This window comes from Malaclemys terrapin, chromosome 3 (assembly GCF_027887155.1).
Source record: "Malaclemys terrapin pileata isolate rMalTer1 chromosome 3, rMalTer1.hap1, whole genome shotgun sequence".
Taxonomy (NCBI): domain Eukaryota; kingdom Metazoa; phylum Chordata; order Testudines; family Emydidae; genus Malaclemys; species Malaclemys terrapin.
The window spans coordinates 6633794-6654743 of record NC_071507.1 but is presented as its reverse complement, the minus strand read 5'-3'; the positions used below and the strand labels follow the sequence as shown (position 1 = coordinate 6654743).

The window sequence follows — 20950 nt, the reverse complement described above, 5'->3', positions numbered from 1 at the left end:
TCCACAGAACAAGTACAACATGAGCAGTAACGGTGCTCTGCTCTGCCAACGTGTCTGAAATCTGACCTGGCGGGATCGTCTTGCGGGGTTGGAGTGCATTTCAGTGCCAGTGCCCATTCCCCCTGTCTGGCAAGTCTGCTACGAGCATTGTCAATTAATGCTTATTTTGGTGGTGCTTTTTCATGGTGTGGACACTGGTTACTGGACTGATGTCCCTGTACACTAATCTTATATAATAGGTTTCTAGACAGATAATTATTTTCAGTTACTACTGACCAGATTTAGATCACTAAGTGAAAAGCTGTAGATCCTGTTGCTAATCCCCTCAGCCATCTTGTCCTTCTGTAAATTATTTTAAATCATATCAGACAGTGAGCTAATGGATTCTTTTTGTTCTGTGTTGATGCAGCACCTACCATGGTGTTGGGGTCTTGGTCCATGATTGGAGCTCCCAGGTGCTAACGAAATACAAATAACAGTAATGAGGTTTGTTTAATTTGCAAGGTTTCTTACTTTTAGATGAGTTGTCTAGTTTTTTTTCTTCTAGATTGCTTATGAATGCAATGCATTCTGTAGAGTTTCCTCTAATACAAGTAACTAGAAGAAATCTGTTAAGACTTGCAATGGTCTAGACCAGGGGTTGGCAACTTTTGGCACGCGGCTCGCCAGGGTAAGCACCCTAGCAGGCCGGGCCAGCCTATTTACCTGCTGACGTGGCAGGTTCGGCCGATCGTGGCCCCCACTGGCCGCAGTTCGCCGTCCCGGGTCAATGGGGGTGGCGAGAAGCCGCGGCCAGCACATCGCTCGCCCGTGCCGCTTCTCGCCGCCCCCATTGGCCTGGGACAGCGAACCCGCGTCAGCAGGTAAATAAAACTGGCCCGGCCCGCCAGGGTGCTTACCCTGGCGAGCCGCGTGCCGAACGTTGCTGACTCCTGGTCTAGACACACAAAAACCCTCAACTTATTCTTAAGAATACATACCCCTAACTATCAGAAGGTGCTAGCAACAAAACTTTGAAGCATTTTTGTTTGTTTTATATAGTTTCAGGGACTTTTTTCCCCGTTCAATAAACTTTACCTACAAACATCTCTGAAACATTGTTGGAAAGCTTACAATGTGTAGGAAGCATTCTTAACCCAACACCTCATATAGTGACTGGTCCTGCAAAGACAGAAGTTTGTGGGTAACTTTATTCATACAAGTAGTCTCATTGACTTCAATCATTAACTTTTTGTCAGGATTGGACAGTAATCCATAACCTGTCCTGGTGGGACCACTCCTTGTACTAGCAAGAAGTAATGCACGTTCAGTGGAGGATTCATGCCAGTTCCAGACTTTTCATCTTACAGTGATTAATATTAAGGAATTAGAAGTAGTGGAATATGGGCACTAGGAATTGAGCAAAGGCAGCCTTTGCTACTAAACTCATTTTAGTTAATAACAGAAGTTGGATTTGCACAGGTTTGCAGAGTTGAAAATTCAATCCGTTGCCCACTTAATCCTTCCTAATCCGGTCAGGATTCAAGAGAAACACACTTTTCTTGGCCATTTTTTGTTAAAATCCACTTGTTGTACAAATTTTATTTGTGAAAATCTATCAGAGCTGAAGGTTAAATAGAAGTGGAATTCATGCTGCTTTGCTTCTCTGATGAAGGATTTGAGAAAGACAGACTCTATTACTTTTACTCACAAAGTTTTGTGGGGTTTTGGTTTGTGGCATCAGTTTGTTTTGTATCTTGTAATAGCAGGAGAATTTAAAGCAAAATGCAAGGGCTTCTCAGCACTAATCGTGAAGTTTATCTGACAGCTGTTTTATCTTTGTGCAGCTTTGCATAACTGTTAAGAATGATACCATAATACAACATCATCCAATTATAATTTCCCCCCCTTTTCATTAGAAATGTGCCTTATCTAAATCCCTTCATAAAAATTGTATGCTCTTAGTTTATAGCAATGCAGGGGAAAGCTGGCTTATTTTTAATTTTGCATAATAACATTTTGGCATCCCAAATGTAATCTGTGTATATTTGGACATTTACATTGCCGGAGGCAAAAAGCAGATTTTACACCTCCCCCTCCCCCCCCCCCAGACTCTTTTGAATTTTGGAAACTGTGAATCCCATTTTTGAAAGAGGCACTATCAAACTAATAATCATGTTTAGACAACACATTCTCTCTTATCTCCATTACCAGTAACTTTTAGATGATTAAAACTAAAGATGCTGTTGTTTGACTTTTTACATTTTAATCAGGAGTAGTGACTGGTCAATTTCACTTTTGTTAATAGCGTCTCTTTCAAGATCTCATCCATCTAGAACAATGCTGCTCCTCTGTCATTTTGGGCTCCAGCAATGCAGGCGAATGTTTAATTTCTTTCCCTCTGGCTCCCAGACTTTTTTTTTTAATAGTGAAATGAAAACATTTCTATCCATACTAGGTTATGTAACCCTTCTCCCCCTTTCTTTTCATATAATCCAAATTTTGATTATAGTAAAATGAGGCAAGCAGCTAACAAAGTATCAATATTGCCAGAATTGTTCACTTCCTACTGACATTATCTGTGTTTTTAGGGTGCAGCCAAAAGAGAAATATTGGATCTGGAGTAAAGAGATTCAGCTAAATTCAGACTTTTGCCAAATGGAAAAGGAAAATATTGGGAGTCACCTTTCAGCGTTCTAAAAACAATGGAAAGTAGGAGAAATTTGAGAACGCAAGGCCTAAGATTGGAAAAAATAACTTTGTCCAAACAAAAGACCCCTGGAGTTATTAAGATCTGTAAGTTGGATACTTAAGAACATAAGACCAGCCATACGGGGTCAGACCAATGGTCCAGGTAGCCCAGTATCCTGTCTTGCAATAGTGACCAATGCCAGGTGCTTCAGCGGGAATGAACAGAACAGATGATTAATGAGTGATCCATCCCTGTCGCCCATTCTCAGCTTCTGGCAAACAGAGGTTAGGGACACTTCAGAGCATGGTTTTGTATCTCTGCCCATCCTGGCTAATAGCCATTGATGGACCTATCCTCCATGAACTTTATCTAGTTCTTTTTTGAACCCTGCTATAGTCTTGGCCTTCATAACATCCTTTAGCAAAGAGTTCCACCGGTTGACTGTGCGTTGTGTGAAGAAATACTTCTGTTTATTTTAAACCTGCTGCCTATTAATTTAATTTGGTGACACCTAGTTCTTGTGTTATGAGGAGGAGTAAATAACACTTCCTTATTTACTTTCTCCATACCAGTCTTGATTTTATAGCCCTCCGCCATATCCCCTCCTTAGTCATCTCTTTTCCAAGCTGAAAAGTCCCAGTCTTACTAATCTTCCCTCAGATGGAAGCCGTTCCATACCCCTAATAATTTTTTATTGCCCTTTTCTGAACCCTTTCCAATTTTAATACATCTTTTTTTGAGATAGAGCGACCACATCTGCACGCAGTATTCAAGATGTGGGCGTACCATGGATTTATATAGAAACATTATGATATTTTCTATCTTATTCTCTATCCCTTTCTTAATGATTCCCAACATTCTGTTTGCTTTTTTGACTGCCGCTGCACATTGAGTGGATGTATGTTTTCAGAGAAATATCCACAAGGACTCCGAGATCTCTTTCTTGAGTGGTAACAGCTAATTTAGACCCCATCAATTTATATGTATAACTGAGATTTTGTTTTCCAATGTGCATTACTTTTGTGTAGTTCCCCTCTCTGAAATTAAATGCTACCGTGTTGTGCTGCTTTTGTGTCTCCCTCCTCCCAGTGATACTAAATTTCATTATGTTATGGTCACTATTACCAAGCGGTTCAGCTATATTCACCTCTTGGACCAGATCCTGTGCCCCACATAGGACTAAATCAAGAATTGCCTCTCCTCTTGGGTTCCAGGACTAGTTGCTCCAAGAAGCAGTTATTTAAGGTACCAGAAACTTTGTCTCTGCATCCCATCCTAGGTGACACGTACTCAATCAATATGGGGATAGCTGAAATCCCCCATTATTATCGAGTTTTTTATGGCCTCTTCAATCTCCCTGGGCATTTCACAGTCACTATCACCATCCTGGTCAGGTGATAGATAGTATATCCCTCCTGCTATATTCTTCTTCTTAGAGCATGGAATTACTATCCAAAGATATTCCATGGTACAGTTTGGTTCATTTAAGATTTTTACTTCATTTGACTTGACTCTTTCTTTCACTTGATGTGCCAGCTTGTTTCAGAGTGTTTTTATTAAAGGCAAATTGATTTTTAAAAGTGATATGACATGACACTTCAACTGACATAATGGCAGACATTTCAGTGTTGATGAAACCTCCTGTCTTAACGTTCTGTCAAGCTTTCCATTATAAGAATTCCGTTTTTAGGATTTCATATCTGCCATGTCCTGTTAAATTGCCTCATGCTAGAATTTGGCACAGAAGTTGTTAACCCAGATGTAAATGTTGATCTTTTTCAAAACTGTTATCCCATACATCAGTTAATCTGCGTGTTGATTATTTAAGGTTTTTTTGGTTTTTTTTTAGTGATGGAAAAAATGTGTATTTACATAGGTCCAGAGGCTTTGACTATCAGCTCAGTTTCAATGAAAAAAAATATCAATATTAAATGGAAGAAGCTGTATTCTGTGGAGTGAGGGCGTTCGCATTTTTATGTGGGATGAGGAGAAAAATAGCCTTACAACACCTGAGATATTTCGAGAGATGTTTGACTCCTGCCATGCTCCAGGAAGTCAGCAGTTGAACCAAAACTGAAGCTGATATTAAAAAAAATAACCATGGGTTCTTGATTCAGAAAGCATGAGTGGAAAATGCCGGTGCAATAAATTGGAGGATTATTTCTGTATAACTGATTGGTTTGGTATGGTGTGTTCTCCCTCCCCCCCCGGCCCTCTCTGACTGAGGACCAGAAAGATAACACCAATGAGCTCCAGGACACTGCATCAGTAGATTGGATGGTCAGAGTTTCCAGGGTCTACATTTAAAAATTATAGTTTCCTAATTAGTTTTAAGGCTTAATTGCTCCCCTTGCAGCTCATACTCATTTAACAAGGTATGTAGTCTGTGATCCTCTCAGGATATCTTGGAAAATATGGAAACGCTCTTCACTGACTACAGCATTTGCACACATGAAGTCTCTCAACAATAATAAATCAACAAACACAATATAATGTTAACAATAAAATGTCTTATGCTTGTTTTTAAAACCATCTCAAAGGACATTGTGATCTTCATGAAAAGTTCAGTAATACACCGAAAGCTTGCAAGGCATGATTTGTTGGACCAGACTATTAACAATTCAGATTATATTCTATCCAAAGCCAAAAAATGGAACTACCTTAACTTTTTTAAACGTAGTGACAACATTGTACTTGCTTATCACATCATTTTAACAAACCCAAGCACTTAAAAGCAAGGAAATGAAAAGCTAAGGTCAAAATAGGTCTTGTGCTAGGAATACTTATTTGATCACATCCTAAGTATCTGAACTTTGACCCACGGATTAATGGTACGGTGATGGTAGCATATAAGTACATAGTTAGATTGTTGTCTCTATACATGTAATTCACAGCTCTTTGTGTTTTTGCTGAAAGTAACGATCTACTTTTTAATCTTTTAATAAAGTATTATGTAGTAGATACTACATCCCATGTATGACACAAGTTGTAGGCTAATTTAGCAACTAAAAAGTTGGGCACCTTTTTTTCTTCAAGTCATTTGTTACATCTTTTCTATTTTTAGGGTGGGAATATATATTTATATTATTATATTATATTATTTATATATGCTATATAGACCACTGCAACCTGAATTCCACAGTTATCTCAGTTCCCATTTCTTGTCTATTAACAGTACCACATCCTAGAAGAGAGGGGTTTATTTAAATACTGACACCTGGATTCTTGACCTGCTTTGAGATGGCTTTGGAGTTGCCTTAGGATCTCTAGTTAATTTGCTATCTGTAGTGCCTTATTCTGCTTGGTTTAGACTATTTGATTTTTAGAAATATGAACTGTTTCAACCGATAAAAATGACCTTTGCAAATATTTCATTAAATATACATGGGTCTTTCTATTTCTTTCGAGGTTGTATTTTTGTTTTCATATGCATCTATCCCATAACTTGAAGACTGTTATCCTAAGAGCATATCTGGTCCATTTGCACATCAAATATAGAATATAAAAACATGGAATAAACATTGTGGCTTCTCTGCTTCATAATGCAAATTCCACAGTTTGCATACACTGCTGCTTTCCAAGTTCAGAAAGTACAGACTTAGATTTCTTAGGTTGGTTCGCAGTGTTCTCAGAGAAAATTTTGTGTTTGATTCATGGTGCCATATGTTGTTTTTTAAACAATTGACTAATATGAGGAGCAGGAGAACATCGGATACAGAATAATGGGTTTCTTTTTATTCAGATAATCACATCATTATCACAAACTATTAAAAGTTGTGGAAGGTAAGGTTACGCAGTTGGAGCAGAGATTGTTTCTGCCACCATTATTTAAGGTAGGTGGGACATTGTTGCGATTAAATGTATGTCAGTAAAGGAAATCATTGTAATTCTACGAGGAAACACATTGATAATAGGAGTAACTTCTTAGAGGTTTGTCAGCCATAGTGAGTCTTGTCTACCATCTCCTCTTGGCACTTTTGCATTGGTGCAGCTGGAGGTTAATATTGGATATATAAATGTGACTGATAACCGCTAGGTTGAGGGCCAAGCGATTGAAGATTGCTGGTATTTATTTTATTATATGCACATATCTAAATACATACACCTCTACCCCGATATAATGCGACCCAATATAACATGAATTCGGATATAACGCGGTAAAGCAGCGCTCCGGGGGAGCAGGGCTGCGCACTCCAGTGGATCAAAGCAAGTTCGATATAATGCGGTTTCACCTATAACACAGTAAGATTTTTTGGCTCCCAAGGACAGCGTTCTATCGAGGTAGAGGTGTATAACATTTTTTAAAACTGGTTGAGAAAGTTTGAGTTCTTCATGTTGTTAGCATGTTCCCATTCTGTTCCCTCACCGTCAATTTTTCCTTCCCTTGTGCAATTTGTCACACTAGTTGTATTGCTTCTTAAATTAGATTGTAAACTCCTTGCAGTAGGGACAGTCGTGTTTACACTGGGCTGAGCTCAACGAGGCTCTGCTTCTGATTTGGGCCTTTGGAGTTTACCATTACCGCAACGAACTGCACGGACCACACGTCAGTGCTTTGCGAGAGGTCGAACAGCCCAAAATTACAAAGGTTCTTAAAATAACCATTCTAATCTAGGGGTACAGACACTCCGCAGAAAAAATCCCACGGCAGCGAGCCTGAGTCAATTGACGGCTCTGAGACCCAGTAAGAGGGCACGGTCTCAGAACCTGGGCTTCAGCCCAAGTGGAAACGTGTACACTGCTATTTTTAGCCCCCGTAGCATGAGCTCCGCAAGCCCAAGTCGCTCTGAGACTTGCTGCTGTGTTTGTTTGTTTTTTGCAGTGTAAATGTATCCTAGATTTCCTTGGATGCAAATGTACCAATCTCCATTATCACCTAAAACAGTGGTTCCCAAACCGGGGTTCGCAAAATGTTACAGGGCGTTCTCGGGGAAAAATTCTCTAATGGCCGACAGAGCTGTCCCTAGGGACTCCGGACAGCACGGGGCCAGCAGCCCGGAGCCCCTGGACTTCCAAGAGCTAAGCAGATCAAAGCAAGCATAACTATCTCACTGAGGAGATTTAAACTTCAAGACTCATAAGAAATGGAAAGGGAGGTGGATTTTTTTGCTGTTTTTAAATTAAATAGGCAGCTAGGATTGTTTTTAAAATTATTATGAAAAACAAGTTTAAGCTTTGTTGTAACATGCGTTGTTTGCCCGGACTGCTCAAGACCTGAATGCTTGTGCAGGAGGAAGTTGGCTTCTTAAATACTTTCATGCTGTTTCACATCTGATATTCCTTGATGACACATAGGAGTCTTGTCTTATAACAGGCTTATTCAAAGTGATACAAGCTACGAAAGTGAGATCTTGGAAGAGTGTTGCCGTTTTCATAATGTAATAAAAATACTGTAATGATAAATAATAATGAATAATAAATAGTGTGCAATAAGCATGTCATAAAAACAAATTTTATATTTCCAAGATCACTGCTTTTATAATTTATGCTGAGGTAAGAGAGAAAATCCCTGGAAATATTCATTTTTAGGAGGGGGTTCAGGAAACTTGACATTTTAGTAAAAGTGGTTCACAGGTTGTTAAAGCTTGGGAACCACTGACCTAAAACATTCACTTGCTGTATTATCTGTAGTATTGTTGGGAAAATAATGCGCATGTTATATACTATGGGATTTAGAATGTTGTACATATAGGTGAGACATATACATTGGGTTACATATTTGTCCTTGTGACTTATCAATATACTATATGGCATTAATTAAACTGTTATACCAGGGGTTGGCAACCTTTCAGAAGGGGTGTGCCGAGTCTTCATTTATTCACTCTAATTTAAGGTTTCGCGTGCCAGCGATACATTTTAATGTTTTTAGAAGGTCTCTTTCTATAAGTCTATAATATATAACTAAACTATTGTTGTATGTAAAGTAAATAAGGTTTTTAAAATGTTTAAGAAGTTTCATTTAAAATTAAATTAAAATGCAGAGCCCCCCAGACCGGTGGCCAGGACCCAGGCAGTGTGAGTGCCATTGAAAATCAGCTATAGATTGCCTACCCCTGTGTTATACTATACCAGATCATACAGGAAAAAGAAGCTTGCTGAATCGTAACACGTAAACTAGCGCCATTTGTTCTCTGTGGATTTCATTCCCTAAAAGTCCTGCTGGCCTTGAAAATAATGATTTGCAGCTAACACATGATTAACCCAGAAGAAATTGGAAAGAACAGTTTGATAAATTACAGTAGATTACAGAAAATCAAATCAACTGATAAACTAAAATCATGAAGTGTCTCCAGTCAGTAGGGTAGCAATTGATAAGCAACATACCGGAAGCGTGTTGCAGGCTGCTTCTCTGAAAAATGGGAGATAAATGCCAAAGTGACACTGACATTCAACTTAATTTGATTTTTCACATTGGGTTGAAGGCTTCTACATTGAGAAATGATTTCTTCATTATTTTCCTTCTGAATATTAGCTCTACAATGTTAGCAGAGATTTCTCTCTGATGTGGCTGAAATTGGGTGTTCTGTTTCCCACGCTTTGGAGCATACAAATGTTTTTCTCCATAAAAATAACACTCCCCTCTAGCATGGTCGTGTAGGCTGGGTCTCAGAACACGGGATGTGTCTGATTGGTTCCTGGCTCTGCCTTAGTCATAACATTACAGAATAAGAAATGTCTGAGATGATGAAGCCCCTCTAAAACCCGAGGCTGTAGAGCTGGTGGGTTTCCACTGGAATTCTATAAGAGCTTTGGCCCAGATCCACAAAGGGACTTAGGCACCTAAACCTCAGACTTAAACACCTACGTTTGGGGGTAGGCACCTAAGTCTAGGGTTTGGCTCCACAGTAATTCACAGAACTCCTGCTGAATTCTGTAGGCATCTAAACTCACTTGGCACTTAAGTTTTCAGGGTAAAACTTCCCTTAGCGCCTACGTTTCTGCCTCTGGGCATGCGCACTGCTGCCTCCCTCTAGGCGTCCGGACACCTTTCTCCTGCCAAGCCCCGGAGTGATTCGCAACCCCGAGAAGACAGGCATTCGGCCACCGAACCCAGGTACGGGGTCCGATCTGGTAGGCATGCTCAGAGGCTGCCTACTGGCTCGTATCCTATTCAAATCTAGGAGGAGGTGGGGGTAGTGCCTATCTTTTAACTTTAACCCAATGGTTAGAGCACCCCCTAGCATGTGAAGACCTAAGTTCAGTTCCACCCTCTCTCTGCCAGAAGTGGGGAGAGGATTTGCACAGGGGTCTCCCACCTCTCAGGATTGTGCTCTGACCACTGAGCTATGGGATAATCTGATGTGGGGCCCCCTCACTCTGTCCTGTTGAAGCTGTTCCGCTGTGGATAGATAATAAGAGTGATTGGAGCAAGTGATTGGACCCTGGGTCTCCCAGGTGGCCATCCTAACCTCTGGACTACAGAGTCATCCTCATTCTCTTTCGGGCCCAATGACTGTTTCACTGTGAATAAATACTTAAATAGTCATTGGGCCAGAGAGCGTGAGCGTGACTGACTCCAGGTGGGTTCCCATTCATGGATCACTAAGCGGTCCATGTAGCCTGGACTTTGGAGCCTGTCTCTGAGAGAAGGGTGATGTTTTTTAGCACACCCGCCCTATCCTCATCGGGTTCCTGCCATGTACTGGATTTTGCAGATAGCATTCTAAGGCACCCATCTCCCATTCATTGTATAGGGCACCCAACTCAGGCTTGGTGGATTGCACTGGTGTTCCTGTGATTTTTCTAGATGCCTAAAAGTTAGGTGCCGTAGTGCTCAGCATTGTGACGCCTAAGTCGCTTTGTGGATCCGGGGCTTTGTATTTAAACTCTCTCTCCTCTTTTGATCCAGGACTTTAATCAGTTTTCCATAGTGGCAAATGACCAGGTACTGCGCTCCCAAAAGAAGAGCGTGAGGATGAGCGCTCTTCTATTCACCTCTGATCCACTGAGATCACGTCTTATAAATTATTCACTTTTCTCTTGCTGTTAGGAACCATTGAAAATCTTTTTATTGTAGTTGCAGAAGAGAGGTTCAAATTCAGGAAGTTTTTGGTGCTATTGTCTAATATTCTGTTTGTATTTTTTAAAGTATTTATTTTCCTTTCTCTTTGTTAATAGCTGACAAAGCTTGAAAAACAGCAGCAAAGGAAAGAGAAGACCAGAACCAAGGTACCCTCTGAATCAAGTAGAGAAAGAAATGCCCCTCGTAATAAGGACGACCCCAGTGCAAGCAGTGGAGCAGAGGGAGATGTGTCTTCTGAAAGGGAACCGTGATCCTCAAAAGCAGGCCTCAGGTATGAATCCTTGTCACTTGCCCGGATACTCTGACAGTCACCTTGCAAGTGCCTAAAGGTCTAATAGTGATACCCTTGTTCGCAGTGACTAGCCTCAGGGCCTATTTGTAGGGCGAGGTACTTATTCAGTATGAACAAGGGTCTCCTCAGCCTGGCCCTAAACTAGACAGCTAACTTGGAGATGATGGCGTCTTTGATTTAGAGATTTCAAAAGTATATCTCCTCTTCAGTTCAGCTTCTTGAACAGTCACTTTTTTCTCATTTACAATTGGTTGCATTTCCAATGCCTCTACTCACCCCGAACCCAAACTGTGGTGTGCATGACCGAGTGAGAGCCTCAGTCCCATTCTCCCCCCTTTAGGCTGGGCGAAAGGGTCCAAGCATAAAGAAGCTCTGAAAGCCCTGGTTCCAGCCAGGAGAGGACTCCCACAATAAAGAACCCTGGCTGCCTTCTCAGGACCCCACTGTAAGCCCTGGTGTAGGGGGAGTGCCAGGGGTTGGTGGTAGGAGGGGTGTGTTGAAGGCAGAGTCGCAACACGCAGCCCGGGCTGAAACTAGGAGAGTAGGGACCCTCCCAGCTGCTCACCCTCTGCCTTCCATTCAGGGTGATCCCTCCTGCTTGCTGCTTGTACCACCAGCATGGGATGCATTGGGAGCACTGGGGAGAGTGTCTCCTTACTCTTAGTTATGGTGCCTGACACTACAGTGATTTCTGGCTGCCAGAAGGAGCAATCGCAGGCAGAATCCTAGTCAGCCTCCCCAGCCCCGGCATGGAACATGCTCAGTGTAGACAGGATCTCCAAAGAATTTAGCTGCCAAATTCGAACAAGTCTGTATTGCTCATGTGCGAACTGAGATTTTCAGAAAGTTATAACTTGGCCAGATGTGGGTGGATTTTCATGGGGACAGCAAAAGGCACACCCCAGATATGGCAGGGGAGCCCTTACCAAATTTCAAGTCCCTGCTGCAAAGCCAGGGAGAAGCTAGAATGTCTCAACAAAACAGTTATAATTTTTTTTAAATGGACAAAACCTCTTTTTTCTTAATATCATTCTCTGAAACAGCTAAACTTGTTCAGGTGAAACTTTCCTCCCCAAATTCAGCCCAAGGCTGAATATAGGTATCCACATATTTATGTATATACAAGATATCTTTGAGTTTTATGAACTCAAGTAGCAAATAAGCATTTATTTCCAAACAATATACCCTGCTTCTTTAAACCAGACACTTAAAACATTAAAATGAATTCTAAAGTTGTATGTTTTGCATTTCAAACTACAAATATGTATATAGAGTGATCATTTTGTGAGCCACGTTCACCTGCAGGTGATAGGGTGTTTTTGTTTTTTATCATTTTCCTGTGAGAGTTTGTTGGAGTGTAGAGATTGTCCGGTTTCACCCACATAGTTGTTGGGGCATTTAGTGCACTGGATGAAGTACACCACATATTGTGATAGGCATGTGTAAGACCCATGGATCTTGATGTGTGTTGATCGTTGTAGCAGTGGAGATAAGTCTGCTGGTTTGGCATCTGTTGTTCTGGCAGGGTCTGGTGCTGCTTTGAGTTGTTGGGTCCTGGTCTGTGGATAGCTTGCTTCTGATGAGGAACTTAGAGAGGTTGTGGGGGTGTTTGAAGGCCAGAAGAGGGGGTTTAGGAAAGATTTCTTCCCAGCTGGCCTCCCCATAGAGTATGGACTGTAGTTGTTTGATGATATCCCATATGGGTTCCGGTGTGAGGTGGTAGGTGACAACTAGGGATGCAGTCCGAGGGGGTTTTATTTCTGTGTGGAAGCAGGTTCCCTCAGGGTATTTGGGTGGCCTGTTCAACAATGTGAACGACTTCTCTGGTGGAGTGTCTGTGTTCAGTGAATGTGGTTTTGTGTGTGATAAGGTGTATATCCCAGACTTTCTCCTCAGAGCATATCACTACGCTATCGAATGAACTCGCACAGGAAAATGATAAAAGACAAAAACATCCCATCACTTGCGGGTGAACACTTTTCACAAAGCCATCGCTCTATATCTGACCTATCAGCCCTCATCCTCAAAGGAAATCTGGACGGCACTTTCAAAGATGAGCCCGGGAGCTCAAATTCATTACTCTGCTGGACACTAAAAATCATGGACTGAACAGAGACACTGGATTTATGGCTTATTCCAACAATCTGTAACCCACTAACCCCTCTTTTTGTCCTATGACTGCAGAGGTGCTTGAATGGTCCCTTACAATATGTGCTAACTACTTACGCTAAACAATCGCTTCTACCTTGCGTTTTACTGTCATGCTGGGAGTTCCTTTCCCAGCCCTGAAGAAGAGCTCTGTGTGGCTTGAAAGCTTGTTTTTCTCACCAACGAAGTTGGTCCAACAAAAGATATAACCTCACCCACCTTGCCTCTCTAATATCCTGAGTCCGACTACAGTCCGACTACAACTACACGGCCTTCATTAAAGATATGGCAGAAATAGGAGTTCACAGACAGGCTTCTGTAAAAAGAGAGACTGTCAAGATTGGGGCTGTTAATTTAGAGGAGATGAATAGGAGGACATGGTAGAGGTATGCATAATAATGAATGGTATACAGAAAGTAAATCAGATGCTCCTACTTATCCTTTCTTATAATAGAAGAACAAGTAGCATTCAAAGAACGGCAAGACAGCCCATATAAAGCGTAAAAAGGAAATATTTTCATACAGCTCATAATTAACTTGCAATAGGCATTGGCACAATATAACATTGAATCCTAGATCTTAGTAGGAGTCAGATGACCCATTTGTATGACTTATGCGAATGTCTACAAGAATTAGACATTGATATGGTTTATGAGGCCATCCATTTGGCATTAGATGGTATTAAAAATAGGGATATAAACCCTCAAGTTTTAGGGCTTTTTTTTTTTTAATTACAAACAAAATAAGAAGAAGCTGGCCATTAACTAGTACCTGGAATTGACCCCTTTCAGCGATGGGATACTGGAACAGATGGACCACTAGTTTGGTGCCATATGTCAATGCTTCTGTTCCTATAAGAAGAGTAGATTCATAGGTTATAAAACCATTGTGATCATCTTGTCTGACCTCCTTTACGGCACAGGCCTTAGGACTTTCCTGAATTAGTTCCTGTTTGAACAAGAGCATATTTTTTAGAAAAACATCCAATCTTGATTTAAAAATAGGTGGAATAATATAGGAGTTGTCATACATCTTTGAAACTAGATCTTTGGAAAGGGAACGTAAGTAGCAAATTCATTTGTGCCTGGGATTAGTGGAATAAATGTACCTTACTCTTTTGGGTTTAAATCTTCTTTTGTTAACGTGTTGTAAATGTCATTCTTAAGCTTTTTGTAGGTTTTAAAACTCTTATGTTCTCACGCAAAATGCCACTTAATTTAATAAAATAATCTGAACGAAAGGAGACGTCACAGATCTGCAATGCAACATTCCGACAGGACCATGCTTTTGGTATTTGAAAACTTGAAGCCAGGTAACTGGCATCCGGCACGCTCCCGAACGAGGAGCAGCAGCATGCGGAAAAAATTGACGTGTTCCATGTAAACTGATCACACAAGAATAGCGAGTCGTCTTTTTCTTTTTCATTCACAACACAGATGGACTTTCTTCAGTTCATGATAATTATCAGCTGCAGACTTTTGCTTATACAATGTCACCAAAGACCCGTCTGCAATTCTCAGTGACCAGTTACAGTAGTTCATCATCATCATTGGGTAGCTCCATACTTTTGCTTTTCAGACTGTCATGTAGGTGTCAAGAGGTGTCAGTGCTCTTGTGGGCTTTTTTTCTTTTTGTCTGGAAAGTTTTAATTCTTAACTAACTTTGTTCTGTGGGTATTTTCCTCGGTTATTGATCATTTTCTTGTATTTGTGGAGATACATGAAATAGTCAGTGGTGTGGAAACATCTTAATTGGTGGCGTTTTCATTTACAGAAGCTTTCATGTCTCTCTTGTTTTCCAGTGTAGGACGTTCCTTACCCTCATTTAGCCAGAATTTTCAGATGGCTTGTGTGGAAGAAATTGGACATGTGGAAGGGTGGGTTGAAGCGTAGAAGAATAGGGGTGGGATTGAAGGATTGATGGTTTGGGAGATGGGAAAAAATGTATAATCTTGTGCAAAATTTCCTTTGAAGATAAGAAAATGTCTTCCAGTTCAGTTAGTGTTCCCAGGTGATCAACAGTTCTGCATATATCGGGAAGAAATGTGACTTGCTTATTTGGTCAAACGGACATAAAACTGCTAAAAGCTACTTCTCTTTTTCTTATCCTGTTGCTTTAAGGCACATGAGCCAGAAGGTTTTATAGGACTTTTCTATTAGCAATAATCATACCATCCCTAGCCTTGTTCCAGCTAGCGAAGACTGGTTTATAGTGTCTCCTTTAAAGATTCTCACAAAGTCAACTCTATCTTAAAAAAAAAAAAAAAAATCACGTATGTGGAAGAAATTGGACATGTGCTTGGAAGGAGGAGCCTGGTGGGCTGAAGGGCACAAGGATAGGGGAGGTGTTGAAAGATTGATGGTTGGGAGGAAGAATGTAATTAATGGATTGTGGGGAAATATGAGTATGGAATTGATGGTTCAGAACAGAAGAACGGCCAGATTGGGTCAGACCGAAGGTCCATCTAGCTCAGGATTCTGTCTTCCCACAGTGGCCAATGCCAGGTGCCCTAGAGGGAATGAACAGAACAGGGAATCACCCAAGTGATCCATGCCCTGTCGCCCACTCCCAGCCTCTGGTTTGTTAAGAGGTGAGGTAAGAGCAGGGAATAAATAGGTGGATTTGGGTCAGTGGGCAGATTGTTGGTTAAGGAGTGTGGTTTTTGCTTAGGAGGCATTACATGAACCTCTAAGGCCAACATTTTTAGGGAAACCCCTGTTAACATTTTGGCAGCACACCTCTGGTCAGGCAGACCTTTAGTCTAAAATGAGTTTTTGGAAAATAGTTTCCTGATAGTGAGGTGTGTTACACAAGCGTTATAAAGTAGTGGCAAAACCCGCTGTGAGTGACTGACTCAAAACTTGGTTGGATAAAGCATTTAAGGTTATACTGTAGGGGATGGTCCTAGGTTGAGGAGTGAACTATGTTACCTTCTATGTTTTTCATTTTTAATTTCTTATTTTTCTGAGAACTGCTGCAGGTTAAATGATGGTACTTTTAAAAAAAATTGCCCAGTATTTCAGATGAAGAATCAGATCCCTATGTACCTGAAGCTATTGTCCAGGTTTGCATCTTGTTCTTTTTTTCTTTTTGTGGCGTTTGATGACTTGCCAGCCTGCCATGCATTTAGTTCAGCTGCACTGAAATGGCTAAATCCAGTGGCGGGTGAGTGAAGCAGAATTTAAAACAAAGAGGGGACTCCTAGATGGTAGAGTGTTTTGTAGATGGTGCTGCAGTTGCATGTACCCTGTTCCTGTTTCAGGAAGCCGACAGAACCTGCTAAAGTGAGCCATAGATTTCTCATAGCTTTGCACTGGAAGCTGCACTGGAAACTGACTCTGAAGAGCTGAAAAATCCTCGGAGGCCTTAACGTCATATATCAGGAAAGATCTAAGAAAGCGAATAAAATGACTGACTGTACAATCTTGTGCAAAATTTCCTTTGAAGATACAAAAATACTTTTCAGTTCAGTTTGAGTTCCCAGGCGATCAGTAGTTCTGCATATATCAGGAAGAAATGTGACTTGCTTATTTTATCAAATGGACATAAAACTGCTAAAAGCTGCTTGTGTTTTTCTTATCCTCTTGCTTTAAGGCATGCCAGCCAGAATATTGCAGGGCTTTTCCATTAGCAGCGATAAGCCTACCAGTTATATCTCTAGCCCCGTCCCAGCTAGTGAAGACGGGTTTGTAATGTGTAAAAAGAAGAACAGGAGTACTTGTGGCACCTTAGAGACTAACAAATTTATTAGAGCATAAGCTTTCGTGGACTACAGCCCACTTCTTATATGCATCCGAAGAAGTGGGCTGTAGTCCACGAAAGCTTATGCTCTAATAAATTTGTTAGTCTCTAAGGTGCCACAAGTACTCCTGTTCTTCTTTTTGCGGATACAGACTAACACGGCTGTTACTCTGAAATTTGTAATGTGTCTCCTTTAAAAGATTCTGACAAACTCAAGCTCCATATTCTGACTCTTTCAGCAGAATAAGATACATTTTTCAGCAGCTCTTGTCCTGATCTGACCTTGGTGTGACTAGAATGAAATCTCCTGCCCTGAGCAGATTAATCTTGCTCCCACCTTATCCTATTCTGTCACTATGGATTCACAAATCAGCTGTTGGGTTGTCACACTCCAGGTTCCATCAATCAAGACCTACAGACCAATTGTAATAATCATTTGTTTTCTCTCTCTCTCTACCAGCTAAAGCCCTTCCTACTATTCATATCCATTGTGTACACAATCTAACTGCACCATCAATTATACTTTTTCCTCCTCCTTTTCCAGACACAACGCCTCGGACTTTCCTGGTATGTTTTTCGCGGCTTTATTCCTCAAAATCCCTTGTCTTTAAAAACCTCTGAGCTTGATTCTCATTTCCACCCACACCGTTTTACACCACTACGGCAGCACAGACGGGGCATTAAAGTGGGTACAAATGTAATTTCCTTCCATTTGAAGGCCCCTTTACTCTGCCAGAGAAGCGTAAAGTAGCCTTGCTGTAAATGGGAATCAGGCCCCGCTGGGTCTGTTGTTGGCTTGACCCAAGAGACCTGAACTTTGTCCTGGCCTGTGATATACTTAAGTGAAAATAATGCGCGCAGTGGTAACAGTCATAAAAATATTATTTGTAAAAACAAAACCCAGCTGTGACTCTTCGGGGGCTGAGAGAATACCCCACATCCTGACAATTGATAGGGCTATTAGGATCCATTCCCCACAGCTCTGAGCGTGATAATAAATGCCTTTGGGAGAAACTTCTTCACTCCTGACAGCCATTCATGCCTGTCATAGTCCAGATCTACTGTATAGAAGTTTAGCTGAATCTGGATCTGATTCTAGCTGGAGTCTAGTAAATTCTCACTCTCAAGCTCTGTGGTGGCCTGTCTGGAAATCCTGTTCTTGGTCCTCTTCAGCATTGAGAGGCACTGAGATATTTTGCCCTCCTGGCTTTCCCTAATAGCGAGGCATCTCTCTGAAAGCACTGGCCACCATAATTTATTTCCAGAAAACATTGTCTCCAAGAGTTGGTTTGGAAGAGAGACCAGAAATGAGTCATCCAATTATGACTCCCTCCCTTCCCAATGTTTCTAAATATTTTTGAGGATGACTTGGACAAATGACTCTTTCCATTCATCCTGGCAGCTACTATTGAGATGTTTTGGTCTGACATCTAGTCCTCTTTAATTGCCACATCGCTTAGTACCTTGTAATCTCAGACCTGTTTGAGGTCTGTAAGACAAGGCTTCCCACCCTTTCTTTGAACACTTCCACTGATCTGCCCAAGTGATGTAGGTGCCTGCTTCCCACGGAAAATCAATAGCACATAGTTGCTTAAATCACTTTGGCACCTTTGAAATGTTTTTCTTTTACTAATAGCAAAGCAGTGCTTCCCTTGAATGGCTATTTGTTACTCATGTTAATTTATTACCACAGTGACTAAGTTAGACCTGGCCCTCCTCTCAAAGGCTGGGCTATGATTTATCTGGTCACATATCCGGTATTGGTTAGAAACTGTTTATATCTGTGATGCAGCCTGGTGCATAGGGCTACAGGGAAGAATTCCACAGTATGGTAGGTCACATACCTATTGGATTCAAGTGAATGAATGAATCAGGTTGCAAGAGGAGTTCTCTAGAAGGGCTTTAGTCTGTTCAGAGAAGATCTTGAGAAACCTTTAAGTCAAAACATTTCTTTGTCTTGGAATCCTGGAGTATGCAGTCCCGTGCTCCAGTCCTCGGCTCTGTTAATGTCCTCTACCTGTTAACGTCCTGCTGGCTTACTAACACCAGCTAGGCTACAGTTCACTCTTCAAAACGTCTCATGATAATCTAGATGATCCCTTCGTTTTTCGTACTTGAGTGGCGTATTACACAGTCAGTAAATCTTGCATTTCCACTGGCCAGTTGCCATTACTTTATTTGTTCTGATACTACTTACAATGTACTTTAGTAAACAAAAGCTCTGACCCATGGCAGTACGTAGGCTGGGGTTTGCCAGACGAGAATGCAGGATTTCTAATGAGATCTAATGAAGTGCTGTTTACCGAAGAAGTTTTGTTATGGATATGAGAATTATTTGTCTCTCTTCGCTGCAATCAAAACAAATTAGGTTTCTGTGACATATCACTGCTGAAATCAAGCCAGAAGGTAGAGAGGGTTACTTTAAGAGCTTACTATTATATGGTCTGTACTTCAGAGCAACAGAGGCTGGTCGTGTTTGCAACATCTTGTTTTAAGATTGGGGGAGGGGGGAGCACTTAGTAAATTCTTGCTACATCTTGTTAATAGCCCAACAATTTTGGTATCACCGTTACACTGCCTGAATACAAATCTGCATATTTTCCCCTAGATGTGGGCTTTTCCTTTTTCTGGGGTTCCATTAGTTACTTATTTTAGCTACTCAGCCATGCATTTTTGTCCTGGGTTTTAAATGGAGCTCTGATCTGGAGTGGTGTCGATAAGTGGGGTGTGCGTAGCAAAGGGAAAACGTTCATGGAGGAGACTTCACGTGACTGCAAGCAAAGGTATTTTTCTTCACGTGGTTTGAGAGAAGCCTGTAAGTTTCCTGCATGTGTCTAGTGATATTCTTATTTCTTTTTGCATTTAACAGTTTGTCATACAAAGGCTACGTTGGATCCTTAAGAATTCACAGTTTACATTATCCTCAGAGTCGATCTTAAAAGACTTTGGAAAAGAAAGAAAAGCAGGAAAATAGAACTAAGAAATTATGACTCTACATCATTCTGTACTAAAAACAACCAAAGGAATGTTACCAGTTTCAGTTAAAATGTATTCGTAGTAGTGAAAATGATTCACAGCATTTTTCTGTGTATCTGTGTTTGTTTTCACGTGGTTTACTGCAGTGGTCCCCAACCTTTTTCGTCTGGCGGGCGCCAAACGACGAGACTGTGGCGGCGGACGAGCATCCGCCAAAATGCCTCTGATAAGTGGCAACGTGAATAGGCGTCACCGCCGAAATGCTGCCGAGAAGCAGCGTTATCCAGATGCTGCCGAAAATCGGCGGCATTTCGGCGGTGACGTCTCTGGATGACGCTGCTTCTCGGCGGCATTTCAGCGGATGCTTGTCCGCTGACCAGTACGCGGGCGCACTTAGACGCCCCGGCAGGCGCCATGGCGCCCACAGGCACCGCGTTGGGGACCTCTGGTTTACTGAATAAAGGGTGATTGTTTTTATGCAGATTGTAACAGAACATATGACAACACAGCACATGATCAATTTCTGAAAATAAATCAGGTTTTTCCTCAAATTCTGACTTTAATTCTGAAGATATCTCAAAGCAAGCTTGTATTTTCATTTTCATTGTGTAGTGTCATGTGCTGCCTGTTTCCATAGCAATGTATAAATCTGTGTGCATTACCATATATTGTACAAGCTCTGTCTAACACCAGGTTTGGGAGTACAGTCTTTTTTCATGTGTTAAAAAAAACCTGTCATTGATAATTTATCATGTGAAATATGTGTCTTATAAAACTTTTTTTTTTTTTTTTTAAGAAAACACTTTATTAAACAAATTACGCTACCTTATCGCCCGTTGGTGTTTGATATGGATTGGTGTGGTCTTGGGAACGCAGTGAACTTTAACAATGCAACCAATGCAGAGCACAAGTATCTGTCCGAAAAGTTTGTAATAGAAGAGTATCATATTCCTCTCGCCTTTAAAAAAAATTCTATTGACAAAAGTTTCTACCTTGGTACATTTAACGTTTTAGGCATAGTCAATCTAGATCTTCTAGACACTTTCTGCTGGCCACCAAAATTTTGAGGCAGCTGCTCCATCTACAATATCTTGCATTT

General features: G+C 41.2%; 1 protein-coding gene across 1 annotated transcript in view; it reads left to right on the top strand.

Moving 5' to 3' along the window:
* The window catches only part of DTD1 (D-aminoacyl-tRNA deacylase 1), a 96886-nt gene extending 76211 nt beyond the window's left edge, over positions 1-20675 (top strand). Inside the window, exons 5-6 of the mRNA XM_054023797.1 lie at positions 10790-10965; positions 19745-20675. Of these exons, the coding sequence (XP_053879772.1) occupies positions 10790-10945 (156 nt within the window). The 3' untranslated portion in view covers positions 10946-10965; positions 19745-20675. The remainder of the gene's footprint in view (positions 1-10789; positions 10966-19744) is intronic.
* The last annotated feature ends 275 nt before the right edge of the window (positions 20676-20950 follow it).